The sequence below is a fragment of the Pan troglodytes genome, chromosome 12 (genome assembly GCF_028858775.2).
Source record: "Pan troglodytes isolate AG18354 chromosome 12, NHGRI_mPanTro3-v2.0_pri, whole genome shotgun sequence".
Lineage (NCBI taxonomy): Eukaryota > Metazoa > Chordata > Mammalia > Primates > Hominidae > Pan > Pan troglodytes.
In genome coordinates this window covers 85,889,200-85,901,935 of record NC_072410.2, presented here as the reverse complement: position 1 = coordinate 85,901,935, position 12,736 = coordinate 85,889,200, and the positions used below count along the sequence as shown (strand labels likewise).

Here is a 12,736-nt window from a genome sequence, read left to right as displayed (position 1 = left end):
CCATCTCAAAAAAAAGAAAAAAGAAAAAAACCAGGTGTATCTGAAGAGTTATGCCAACAGGACACCCCAATTCTCAGAGTTCCACATATAAATATATTGCCTAATCTACCTTCTTTTACCCTAGAGGCTTAATCCCTCCATCTTCTAGACTCTGATGAGTTGCCAGCTGTAATTCAGAGGGACCACCACCAACATCTTACAGAGTCCTTGTTCTCACTGCCTGACAAAAAGAGCAGGCAAAATCCATAAGAAGCATGTGGAAACCCAAATTCCAAGTACGAATATATTTTCAACATTAAATATTAGGTATTAAGTAATAAAAGCAACTCTTGGGGGGAAAAACTTGTTTCTAGTCTCATCACCTCAGTATACCCTTACAAAGAATAAAGATAAATGACATTTATTACTGTCATTGCAGATTACTATTTACTAAGTATCTCACTTTAAATAAATAAACCAAAAGTCCTCTGTTTTTAATGTTTAGGTACAGAAGAAAAATGAATTGTGTTTACCACTGGAGAACAGGATTAGAATCGGAAGAGGCAGAGTTTGTAATAATAAGGATGTATTACTTTTCTTCCTGACATAGAAGGTTCCACTCCACTTCTACCTTCAATGAGCTTATAAATCAATTTAGGAAATTAAGAGAAAACCAAAGAAGTTATGGGTTGCACAGGATGCCTAAGTAGATTAGAAAAATGAATAAACTGTCACTTCAAAAACCATTAGGAGGGCCATGACACAAAGGGACGTGGGATTCTTTACACTGTGGCTAAAAAAAATAGTTAATAGCTCTTAGTTCCATTCTTTTTCCTCCTAAAGTTCCTGAATGTGGAGACTAAATGCTGCTGCAGAAGTTAGGCTTCACACAGTTTGAAACTGATCCCTTTTTACATGCATGTATAATCTCAGGGTTGTTATTACACTTAACTGGTGATGACGAGAATACTGATAATAATGATGGCAAAGAAAAATAAGGGCCAAGTGCAGTGACTCACACCTGTAATCCCTGCACTTTGGGAGGCCAAGGCAGGCGGACCGCCTGAGGTCAGGAGTTCGAGATCAGCCTGACCAACATGGAGAAACCCTGTCTCTACTAAAAATACAACATCAGCCGGGTGTGGCGGCGCATGCTTGTAATCCCAGCTACTCGGGAGGCTGAGACAGGAGAATTGCTTGAACCCAGGAGGCGGAGGTTGCAGTCAGCTGAGATTGCACCACTGCACTCCAGCCTGGGCAACAAGAGTGAAACTACGTCTCAAAAAAAAAAGAAAAATAAAATAAAATAACATTTTTAAAACTTGTTCTACTTGACATTTTAATAGGATAACTTTCAGCTTTTCCTATAGAATGCAGTAAGTTATGCTTATTCACTGCTACACAGAATTAGGTTGTTAAAGTCCTTTTCGGCATATAGCTATTTGAGTGTAGCTGTGAAAATTAATGTAATATAATGTGAAAAATAAGCAAAACTGTTAAAACCAGTGATTTGCTTAGAAATATTTTTTTCCAAAAAAACTAAAAAAAAAAAAATTTTTTTTTTTTTTTTGAGACAGAGTCTCGCTCTGTCACCCAGGCTGGAGTGCAGTGGCGCAATCTCACTGCAAGCTCTGCCTCCTGGGTTCACGCCATTCTCCTGCCTCAGCCTCCTGAGTAGCTGGGACTACAGGCACTCGCCACCATACCCAGCTAATTTTTTTTGGATTTTTAGTAGAGACAGGGTTTCACCGTGTTAGCCAGGATGGTCTCGATCTCCTGACCTAGTGATCCATCCGTCTCGGCCTCCCAAAGTGCTGGGATTACAGGTGTGAGCCACCGTACCCAGCCAAAACTAAAAAAATTTTTGAGTGCAGTAGCATGATCATGGCTCACTGCAACATCAAATTCCTGGGCTCAAGCGATCCTCCTTCCTCAGCCTCCCATGCAGTTGGAACTACAGGTGTGTGCCATCACACATGGCTAATTAAAAAAAATTTTTTTTTTAGATATCGGGTCTTGCTATGTTGCCTAGGCTGGTCCCAAACTCCTGGCCTCAAGTGATCCTCCCACTTCAGCCTCCTGAGTAGCTGGGGTTACAGGCACAAGCCACTGCACGCAGCACAGAACTGCTATGATCTGCACTAATTAGAAGACAGTATATTTATTATGTTGTTTACTTAAAAAGACAACAGTCTATGGTTTAGGAATTTCTAGTAAGATCATATGTAACAGTTTTAATAATTAGTTTATAAATATTTTAAATATTTAAATTGATATCACTAACAGAAACACAGCATCATGATTCAAGGCATTATTTAATATTGAGTTATGAATAAAGTATTTTGATGCAAAAATAATATCTCAATGCCAGCATCCCACAGAAATCACAAGGGACTACACAATTTCCAGATGATCAGGACACAGAAAAAGCGTCATAGAAATTTAGGCTGTTCCTTTTACTATGGTAAATTAAGACACACGCTATTACTACTTGTTTGGATAAGAAAAATTGGAAGTTACTACTTGAATTTCAAATAATTTCCATGGCAGGGCTTTACCAGTAGAGTACTATTGAATAGTCGTGATGGAAAACAATAATCTGGTAGTAATAATTTGAGTCTCTGATGGAGCCCGAGAAGCAGAAGGCATAAAACACACAGAGGTTACACTTAGAAAGCACTTTATAGTTAAACAGATCATTTTCGCACATAGTGTCTCTTTGTTCCTCACAAAATCCTCCAAGGTTAAGATGGCTATTTATAACAATCTTCATTTTACAAATGAAAAAACTAAGCCTGAAGCATTAAGAAACACAAATAGTGGCAGAACTGGAGCTTAAACCCAAGTCTTTTAGTTAGAGGTCCAATCTGCTTTCTATTACTTTACTTTCCTCCTCTCTATTCATAAATTAATGTGAAAGAGAAAATGCAAACATTTTCCTAGACAAAGGGAAACATGTCCTCATATCTTACTTTAAAAAGAAGGAAAATGAGTAGGAGGAAGAAGGAAGAAGAGAGAGAAGGGAGAAGGGGAAGAGGGGAGAAAAGCGAAGAGAGAGGAAAAGGGGGAAAGAGGGAAGAAGAGAAGAAAATGGAGAAGGGAAGAGAAAGAAGTGGCTACTTCAAGACATCTCTCATTCCAAGAAACTACCATGGGAAAGTCAATAAGCTTATAAACATCTGAACAAAACTTGAGAAGAACGCTAAACAATTTTGAAGAACTCTAATGGAAGAGTTCTGAAAGTTTGCCTACCAAAACAATCCTGACAAGAGACAAAAACTGCATGTATTAGAGCTGATGCTAGCTGCCATCAGGCACCATGATGTGTCTGTCAATTCTATTCTCTTGTAACAACCAATAACCCTGCATTGTTATAACACACAATATTTACTATATTCATCTGCCCCATAGAAAAGTTGTCCTGTTCAATGAATGAACAAAAAGTCAAACAGTGAGGAATTTCAAGAGAAAGCTACTATATTAAAAATATTCTCAACTTGAAATCAATATTATAAACTCTCATAAATGTCTCCAAATTCATGAAAAAGAAAAAGCTAGGGGTTAATATTAAAGAACATGGATTCTTTTATGCATTATACAGTATGTATTATAGTCCCTAAAAATATTTATATTGTATGAGTTATCTAACTCACTGTTGAAGTATCAATGACGCTTTTCTCTCTTCCATCAACATCATCATCTTCATCTTCATCACTGAAATCTGCAGCTGCACTTTCAAGGAATTTGAAATTATCCAGCACGGAGGCAGAATCTGTTAACTCAGATTTTCTGGTGTAAAACATGTACATCCTGCTTAGTTAATCTTTCTAACTTCGACATAAGAAGTAACCCATGATATGTTGCATCAACTTCTGTTTATATGGTAACTATAAATCCCAAATCACATTATCTACATTGATTCTTATCAATTACACTCCCACAAATTTAAAAAGCAATACAGGAAGTGGATACTCTTTAAGTACTTTGTAATCCTATCTATCTACTTGCCTGCCTACCTACCTACCTATCTACCTGGAGACAAAGTCTCCGGGCTCTGTCACCCACGGTAGAGTGCAGTAGCATGATCTAACTCACTCCAGTCTCCGCCTCCCAGGTTCATGCAATTCTCCAGTTTCAGCCTCCCAAGCAGCTGGGATTACAGGAGTGAGCTACCACGCCCTGCTAATTTTTGTATTTTCAGTAGAGATGGGGTTCCACTATGTTGCCCAAATTGGACTCTAATTCCTGAGCCCAAGTGATTCGCCCGCCTCAGCCTCAGCCTCCCAAAGTGCTGGGATTATAGGCATGAGCCACTCGTATCTATTTAGATTAGTGGTAATCTAATGTAAAAAACTCCCCTTCCTGATTTATTATTATTTTGATCCTTAAACCAACCTTAATGTATTTCATTTTAAAAATATTTTTATTATCTCTACCGCCGTTTTTCTCTACTCTTATTCTCTCTACAACTTTCCCTTTGACCTCTTACATAAGTTTACACAACTAAGAAAATAACAAGTATGTCATTTTTCTCTGATGCAATCTTGTATTTCTGCTTAACAGCTAAAGTAAAAGAGAAAATGTGTACATAAAATTACTAACAGCAATACACTAGTCAAATTAACATTGCTACTAGACTCGACCCTGTTGCTTAATAAGCCATTAATCTCTTAGAAATAGTTGAATTTTCAAATATATGACTTGAATTTAGTTCCCTCAAAATAAATTTAGTAAAGACTGGCTGGACGCAGTGGCTCACACCTGTAATCCCAGCACTTTGGGAGGCTGTGGCAGGCGGATCACGAGGTCAAGAGATTGAGACCATCCTGGCCAACCAACATGGTGAAACTCCATCTCTACTAAAAATACAAAAATTAGCTGGGTGTAGTGGCGCGTGCCTGTAGTCTCAGCTACTCGGGAGGCTTAGGCAGGAGAATCGCTTGAACCCGGGAGGCAGAGGTTGCAGTGAGCTGAGATCGTGCCACTGCACTCCAGCCCAGGTGACAGAGTGAGACTCTGTCTCTAAATAAATAAATAAATAAATAAATAAATAAATTTAGTAAAGATTCCAATGGCCAGAACAGAAAGATTTATCTCCAGTTCATTAGGTAATCTTTTAGACAGAGAGCATTTTCCTGGAAAAAAAAAAAATGTAGAAACTATTATGGACAAAATTTTCAAAAGAGAGCTATCTTAAATTTCAAATCTACTTACAGCTTTGTGTTTGGTATCACCCTCCCCTAACTCTTTATCCCTACTGAAATCGGACAGATTAGCAACAGTATCTTTGTCATTCTTAAAAGACAAATCAAGGCCAAAACACACAAGAGTGGTCTTCCCTGAAAGTCTTTACTGAAGGTTATTAAAGTATGCATTATAGTTCTTAAAAACATTTATACTATTGGCCAGGCGTGGTGGCTCATGCCTGTAATCCCAGTACTTTGGGAGGCCAAGGCGAGTGGATCATGAGGTCAAGAGATGGAGACCATCCTGGCCAACATGGTGAAACCCCATCTCTACTAAAAATACAAAAAATTAGCTGGGTGCGGTGGCACGCACCTGTAGTCTCAGCTACTCGGGAGGCTGAGGCAGGAGAATGGCGTGAACCCGGGAGGCAGAGTTTGCAGTGAGCTGAGATGGCGCCACTGCACTCCAGCCTGGGTGACAGAGCGAGACTCCGTCTCAAAAAAAAAACAACACCATTTATACTATCTAAGTTAACTTGATGACTTACATTAAACCCAGAACATAAAAACAGAACTAAAGATAATGTCCACACAGTCTATATCTATACAGAGAAATAACATGCCTTACATTTACAAATATAAGTTAATGTATGTTTTTAATGCAGCCTACAAAGTTGGAAACGTATTCTTAATTATTAATGAATACATTTTAAGGCTCCAAGGAACTTTGTTTATAAAAGTCCTACAGTGAACCTTTACCTAATCCCATAATTTTAATTTATATTCCAAATAGCAGGAAATATCTTCTTGCTAGAAAATTTATAGAGTTCAATTAAAACCATTCTTCCTTCCTAAACAAGTGTCAAAATAAAAGTCATACTTAAACATTCACAGAATTTTTGGCTTTTTATTCAATTAATCACGAAAATTTTTTCCCAATAAATAAGAATCTCTTTATTGAACTGTTTATGCTTATTTTAAGTAGAATCATATATAATTGTACGATACATAATCCAAAATGGAAAACAAAATATTTCAAATAGCTACTGAATTGTTCACACTTACGCTGTCACTTCAAAATAGCTACTTAAAATAGATATTTTATATCAAAGATAAATTACAACATTAATAGATAAACAAAAGTGGTTAAAAAACAGTGTTACTTCTACAGAATTTGAGGTATTTTTACGATTTCTGGATCACCAATCATGAAACGTCATTCTTACAGATTTGTACTGAATTTCCAAATAAAATCTTTTCTGAAGTTTTATTTAGTGATTAAGTCAATATACTAAAATCTATTAAATATCTGTATTAAATAAATATCACAAATAATATTCTTGAATTAAAATAGTCATAAATAACTCCAATCCTTGTTACCTTCTAACCAAATAAAATGTTAGAATTTTTATTAAGTTATAATTAAATTATTTCTATGTCACTACCTAAAACTACAACTAATGTCCATAAAACCAAAAATATTTAATAAGAACTAATAATAGCTAAAACACTTTCCAGACAAAATACTTACCCAATCATTGCTGTCTCTTTAACTTCAGCCTCTGTGCCATTTACAACTGAGTCCTGATTTTTGTCATCTTCCCTGTCCGTGACATCACTTGAAAAGCCCAACAAAGCTCGCACTCGTTTAGATTTCACATCTAGAATAGTATCTGTATAACCCACCTCCTGTAGATACCTGTGTGAAGAGAATCCTTAGAGTTCAGTCATACTGGAATCAGTATTCTATAATTTAATATGTAAATAAAAGTATTTATTTAAACTCATTGCCTGCATAAGACTTAACAGTACAGTACTATGCTAGTAAGACTTGTTAATAAATAATCTTCCAGCTGCAGATGGAGCTGTCTCTTGCAGTACCAGCCTCTACAGTCACTGAGAAAAATGAGAGAACTATACAATACACCATTCATTACATTTACCATAAGAAGAAGCTGGTCTTTAATATATCTAATAGCACATTCTTTTCTTTAGGCTGGATTGGAGCTAGACTACCAAATCAGTATTTTATAATACTTATTCCAGTAGTTTTTTAAATTTGTCATGGATCAACTGTTTGTGATCTAGACAGAATGTTCCTAGCATATATCGTCTCCTTCATTACACACAAGGTAGTATTTCTCGAGTCACTTCTACAGAATTGAAGCTTCTATCCTGAGACAACTTTAAAATAAAAATAGACTGCAATTAAATTGTAGAATGTAGGGGGTGTGTGTACACATGTGTGTGTACGTTACTGAAAGGCAGCAACACAAAAAAAGAGCAAAGGCTTTGTATTGAGAGCTAGATCTGGGTCCTGTTTCTGCCACTTACTTGCATAACTTTAATTCTCCTGAACCTCAGTTTTCTATCCTTTAAAACAGACACACCTAATATTGTACCTGGCATATAGAAAGGACTCAATACCTATTAACACCAAAGTTGACCAGAACAGACCAAAAGTGGCAGTGGGAGGACCATGAAAAAGGTAAATGCCATTAATAAAAACGATAGACAAACATCGGACATTAACTTATAAGTAGGCACCGAGTCTACTGGATGAAAGAAGAAAACAAAGGTTGACGAGATAACCAGTTTAAGTTCAGTTTATTAACAAGATTTGGTCTTAGTTATTATAGCTGAAAGAGTTATCTCAGAAATATATGTGATCAAAGGGAGTAAGTGTATCTTACCAAATCAAGATGCTCATTTTTCAATCCCATCCAGTATTTATAGAAAGGTCTCGATTAAAATTTGGATAATAAATTCCCAACTTTCCTAAATTTAAAGTTCTTGAAAACGGCTTCAAAGACGTTATATTTTTCCATTTTTAACAAATAATATTTGAGACATACCTCACTTTAGCAACAAAATCACATTACAAATACCTGTTTCAAAACTGCTCTTGCCATAGAAAAGGTGGTTTTACTCAACAGTTACTTCCTCATTCATTGATAAAATGACACCTTTACTCAGAAGAGTAGATTATGGGTCTTTTGAAGTTTTTGAAAATATCTCTTGGATAGCTCATTATGAAACCATTTTTTGTTTAAAAAAAGATTAACATTCTAAGAACACATCTATTTTAAAAAGGAAGATGTATAAGTCATATTTAAGATCAAAGTGTGGGCATTAGTAAAAATTCACTTATTAAATATCAGAAAATATCTCATTTTCTTGTAACTATCTAGATTAAAAAGTACATATGCAAAGACATTTTAAGATTCTCTTTCCGTAGTCAAAAGTAATAGCTGCTATACATTCACTTTGGAAACCTTGGGTTTAAACAACTTATAATCAACCTCCAAAAAACCAGGTAGTACATTTCATTTTACTGAGGCACAAATCTGAATACGAGTTTCAAAGGTGGTATTCAAGAACCAGGCACTGAGTTGGTAAGTCTAGTCTACCTCTTGATATCAGAACCTCAACCCATCTTTGTTTACTCTTTATTGTCTCAAATACATATTAATATTTCATGGAAGAAAGTTGACCAGGCATGGTGGCTCACACCTGTAATCCCAGCACTTTGGGAGGCCGAGGTGGGGAGATCACTCGAAGTCAGGAGTTCGAGATCAGCCTGGCCAACATGGCAAAACCCCATCTCTACAAAAATACAAAAAAATTAGACAGGCATAGAGGCACACACCTGTAGTCCCAGCTACCCGGGAGGCTGAGGCAAGAGAATCACTAGAGCCCAGGAGGCAGCAGTTGCTGTAAGCCAAGATTGTGCCACTGGACTCCAGCCTGAGTGACAGAGTGAGACTCCATCTCAAATGAATGAATGAATGAATGAATGAATGAATGAATGAATGAAATATATGTTAGGCAATATTTGCAAATTTGGAGAATTCAAAAAGTTCTCCAATTATTTAAAAGTTTTAAAACATAACAAAATTGCATGTAAACACCAATTGCACTTTTTTTTTTTTTTTTTTTGAGATGAAGTTTCGCTCTTGTTGCCCAGGCTGGAGTGCAAAGGCGTGATCTCGGCTCACTGCAAACTCCACCTCCCGGGTTCAAGCAATTCTCCTGCCTCAGCCTCCCAAGAAGCTGGGATTACAAGCATGTGCCACCACGCCCGGCTAATTTTGTGTTTTTAGTAGAGATGGAGTTTCACCATGTTGGTGAGGCTGGTCTCAAACTCCTGACTTTAAGTGATCTATCCACCTTGACCTCCCAAAGTGCTGGGATTACAGGCGTGAGCTACTGCGCCTGGCCAACTGCACATATATTAAAATGTTATATATTCATACATAAAATACGCAATGAAAAGAATAACTTTAAAGTTATAAAATTCTTTTAACTATGTAAGTTCTACCACACAGAAAAAGTATTTAATATGAAAAAGGAACAGTAATTCAATTAAGCTTTTTCACAGCATCCGTATAAGAGATAAAATATTCATCTGACTTGAAAATACACAGTAAAAATAACTTCATAAAACTGTTTCTTGTCTTCAGCCATTCATAAGTTTGACCATGAGACACTTACTGTCTGAGTAGTTGTCGACCTTGTTTCCACATTAACTGGCTGTTTTGTTGTGGCTGCACTTCTGTTTCATTACCTTCATCTAGAAAACATTAAGTCATAATAAAACTGACTTGTTTTACGTATTAGAGGGCATCTTAATTCATTAATAACGTCCAATAAACATTTATAAGATTAAGAATATGTAACACTGCAACTGTAAGGTATGTGTTAGGATAATGTAAGTTCTGTTTTTTAACTGTAATTTCTATAACAAAACTCTGATATAAATTATTGCTACTGGATTTCCCTAAGAGTAGCAGAACTAAAATAAATACATTTTCCCTGTCTTTAACTAGACTGAGAATTTTTCTCCAGAACAAAGACTTATCCAATCAAGTCACACAATGACAGCCAAATAAAAGTATTATAAAGTAGCACATCAGAACTAGAACAAGCCAATAATAATAATAATTGAACATTTAAAAATAACTAAGGGTATAACTGGATTATTTGTAACACAAAGGATAAATGCTTGAGGGGATGGATACCCCATTTTCCATGATGTGACTAGTACACATTGCATGCCTCTATCAAAACATCTCATGTACCCCATAAATATATACACCTACTATGTACCCACAGAAATTAAAAATTAAAAATAAATAATAACTGGGCATGGTGGCTCACGCCTATAATCCCAGCAATTTGGGAGGCCAAGGCAGGTGGATCTCTAGAACCCAGGAGTTTGAGACCAGCCTGGGCAACATGGAGCAAACCCTGTCTCTACAAAAAAAATTATCTGGGCATAGTGGCATGCAGCTGTGGTCCCAGCTACTAGGGAGGCTTAGGTGGGAGAATCACCTTAGCCCGGGAAGACAAGGCTGCAGTGAGCTGTGATCGTGCCACTGTACTCCAGCCTAGGCAACAGAGGGAGGCTCTGTCTCAAAACAATGAATGAATGAATGAATGAATAAGTAACAAATAAATAATATTTTTAAGAAAAGAACTACAACAAAATACTGAGGAATTATGGTAGAAAAGCCAATTTGGTAAAGAGCAGATATATAACAACCTCAATCCAAACCTGTTTCCTTCATTAGCTATTACATTTAAAAACTTCAGGTAGGCCAGGCGTGGTGGCTCACACCTGTAATCCCAGCACCTTGGGAGGCTGAGGCGGGTGGATCACCTGAGGTCAGGAGTTTGAGACCAGCCTGACCAACATGGCAAAAACCCCATATCTACTAAAAATACAAAAATTAGTGGTGGTGGGTGCCTATAATCCCAACTACTCGGGAGGCTGAGGCAGGACAACCCCTTGAACCCAAGAAGCGGAGGTTGCAGTGAGCCGAGATGATTGCGCCATTGCACTCCAGCGTGGGCGACAGAGCAAGACTCCATCTCAAAAAAAAAAAAAAAAACACCTCAAGTATTCTTTTAATGACATTCTTTGAATGAAAACCTCCTAAACATTTTAAAGCTTAAATTCATCATTAGGTAAAACCAGAATCCTTTTTAGAAGGTGGTAAAATAAAAAGAGCTTTCCCCATGGTAAGTCTGGACTACACAATCTCCAAGCTATACTATGGTTCTACATTAACAGTACAAATAAAGTGCATACTTTCCTCAGCCCTTGATCAAACTCTAAAAAACTGCTGATCTTTATAGGATCTTATTCAAGTGGAGATACAATAGGGACCGGAAAAATTTATTTGGTGACATTTGAAATTAAGTATTTACGGGCCAGGCACAGTGGCTCACACCTGTAATCCCAGCACTTTGGGAGGCCAAGGTGGGCAGATCACAAGGTCAGGAGACAGACACTAGCCCGGCTAACGCGGTGAAATCCTGTCTCTACTAAAAATACAAAACCTTAGCCAGGCGTGGTGGCACATGCCTGTTTCCCAGCTACTCAGGAGGCTGAGGCAGGAGAATCGCTTGAACCTGGGAGGCGGAGGTTGCAGTGAGCCGAGATGATGCCACTGCACTCCAGCATGGGTGACAGAGCAAGACTCTGTCTCAAAAAAAAAAAAGAAAGAAATTAAGTATTCACTACATACTGTGTTAAAAACACATACATTATCTCTTTTATTCCTTACAACCTCAAACATAGGTACTTAGCCTCATTTTAAAGATAAGAAAGCTTGAGTTTTGGAAGGCAATTTTCAGGTTTTTTAGTTAGAAACACAATTGTAAGTGTTGAATTTCTGTTTCACTCCAGAGCCCCAGCATTTTCCTTCACATGCTATCACTACAATAAGAAATTAGAGAAATACATGAATAAAAATAAGAATTAAATCTTCCAAGTTTGTTTTTCTTCTAAAAGAACTCTAAAATAACTAGGCTTAGTTCTGTGATATACCAAAGAAACAGACTGGAAAGGCAGGTAGAAAATAAGGGGAATTAAATTAACTCCAAAAAGAAGCTAATTACTTTGTGATAACTTCAAAGAGAAAATAAATTTAAAAAAATAAAAAATAAAAAAAGAAGGGAGCAAAAACGCTGTCCCCAAACTAAGGGAAAACAAATACATCTTGTTTCCACTGACCGCAAATTCAGGATCTGTGCAGGTAACATAGTATGTTCCAATATATCCCCTTCTTAAGTCAAGTGAATAACCTGTACTTGCCAAGTAAAAACATTTACATTGCCTTTTCAAGACTTCAGATGTTAAATGAAGTTCTGAGGTCATTAAATCTCCCATCAGAATAGGGCTAAATCCTTTCTATGCCATCCTCAAATATACTCAACTACTTCTGCCTATTTTGGCAGCCAGTGATATTACAAAAAAGTGTGATACAGCAAATCAATGGAATACTACTCAAGAAGAACAAGGAATGAATTACTGATACAAACATACATAAATCTCAAATGCATTATTCTAAGTGAATAAGCCAGAATCGAAAGGCTACAATCTGTAAGATTCTGGAATTCATATGACTTTCTAGAAAAGGCAAAACTACAGAAATGGAAAACAGACTACTGGTTGCCAGGGGATTAGCGTACGGAGGGAGAGATTTGTGAAAACACTAAAAAGGGTGACTTTTATGATATGTAAATTATATCTTAATAAGAATCAAATAAGAATGTACCCTATC

At 36.8% G+C, this 12,736-nt stretch overlaps 1 protein-coding gene across 5 annotated transcripts in view; it reads right to left on the bottom strand.

Moving 5' to 3' along the window:
• The window catches only part of STRN (striatin), a 119,570-nt gene that overhangs the window by 48,975 nt on the left and 57,859 nt on the right, over positions 1–12,736 (bottom strand). For all 5 annotated transcript variants that reach the window (XM_525732.8, XM_016948352.4, XM_016948353.4 and 2 more), the window contains 3 exons: positions 9,660–9,738; positions 6,697–6,864; positions 3,633–3,768 (listed from right to left, as the gene is read on the bottom strand). In XM_525732.8, the coding sequence (XP_525732.2) occupies positions 3,633–3,768; positions 6,697–6,864; positions 9,660–9,738 (383 nt within the window). The remainder of the gene's footprint in view (positions 1–3,632; positions 3,769–6,696; positions 6,865–9,659; positions 9,739–12,736) is intronic.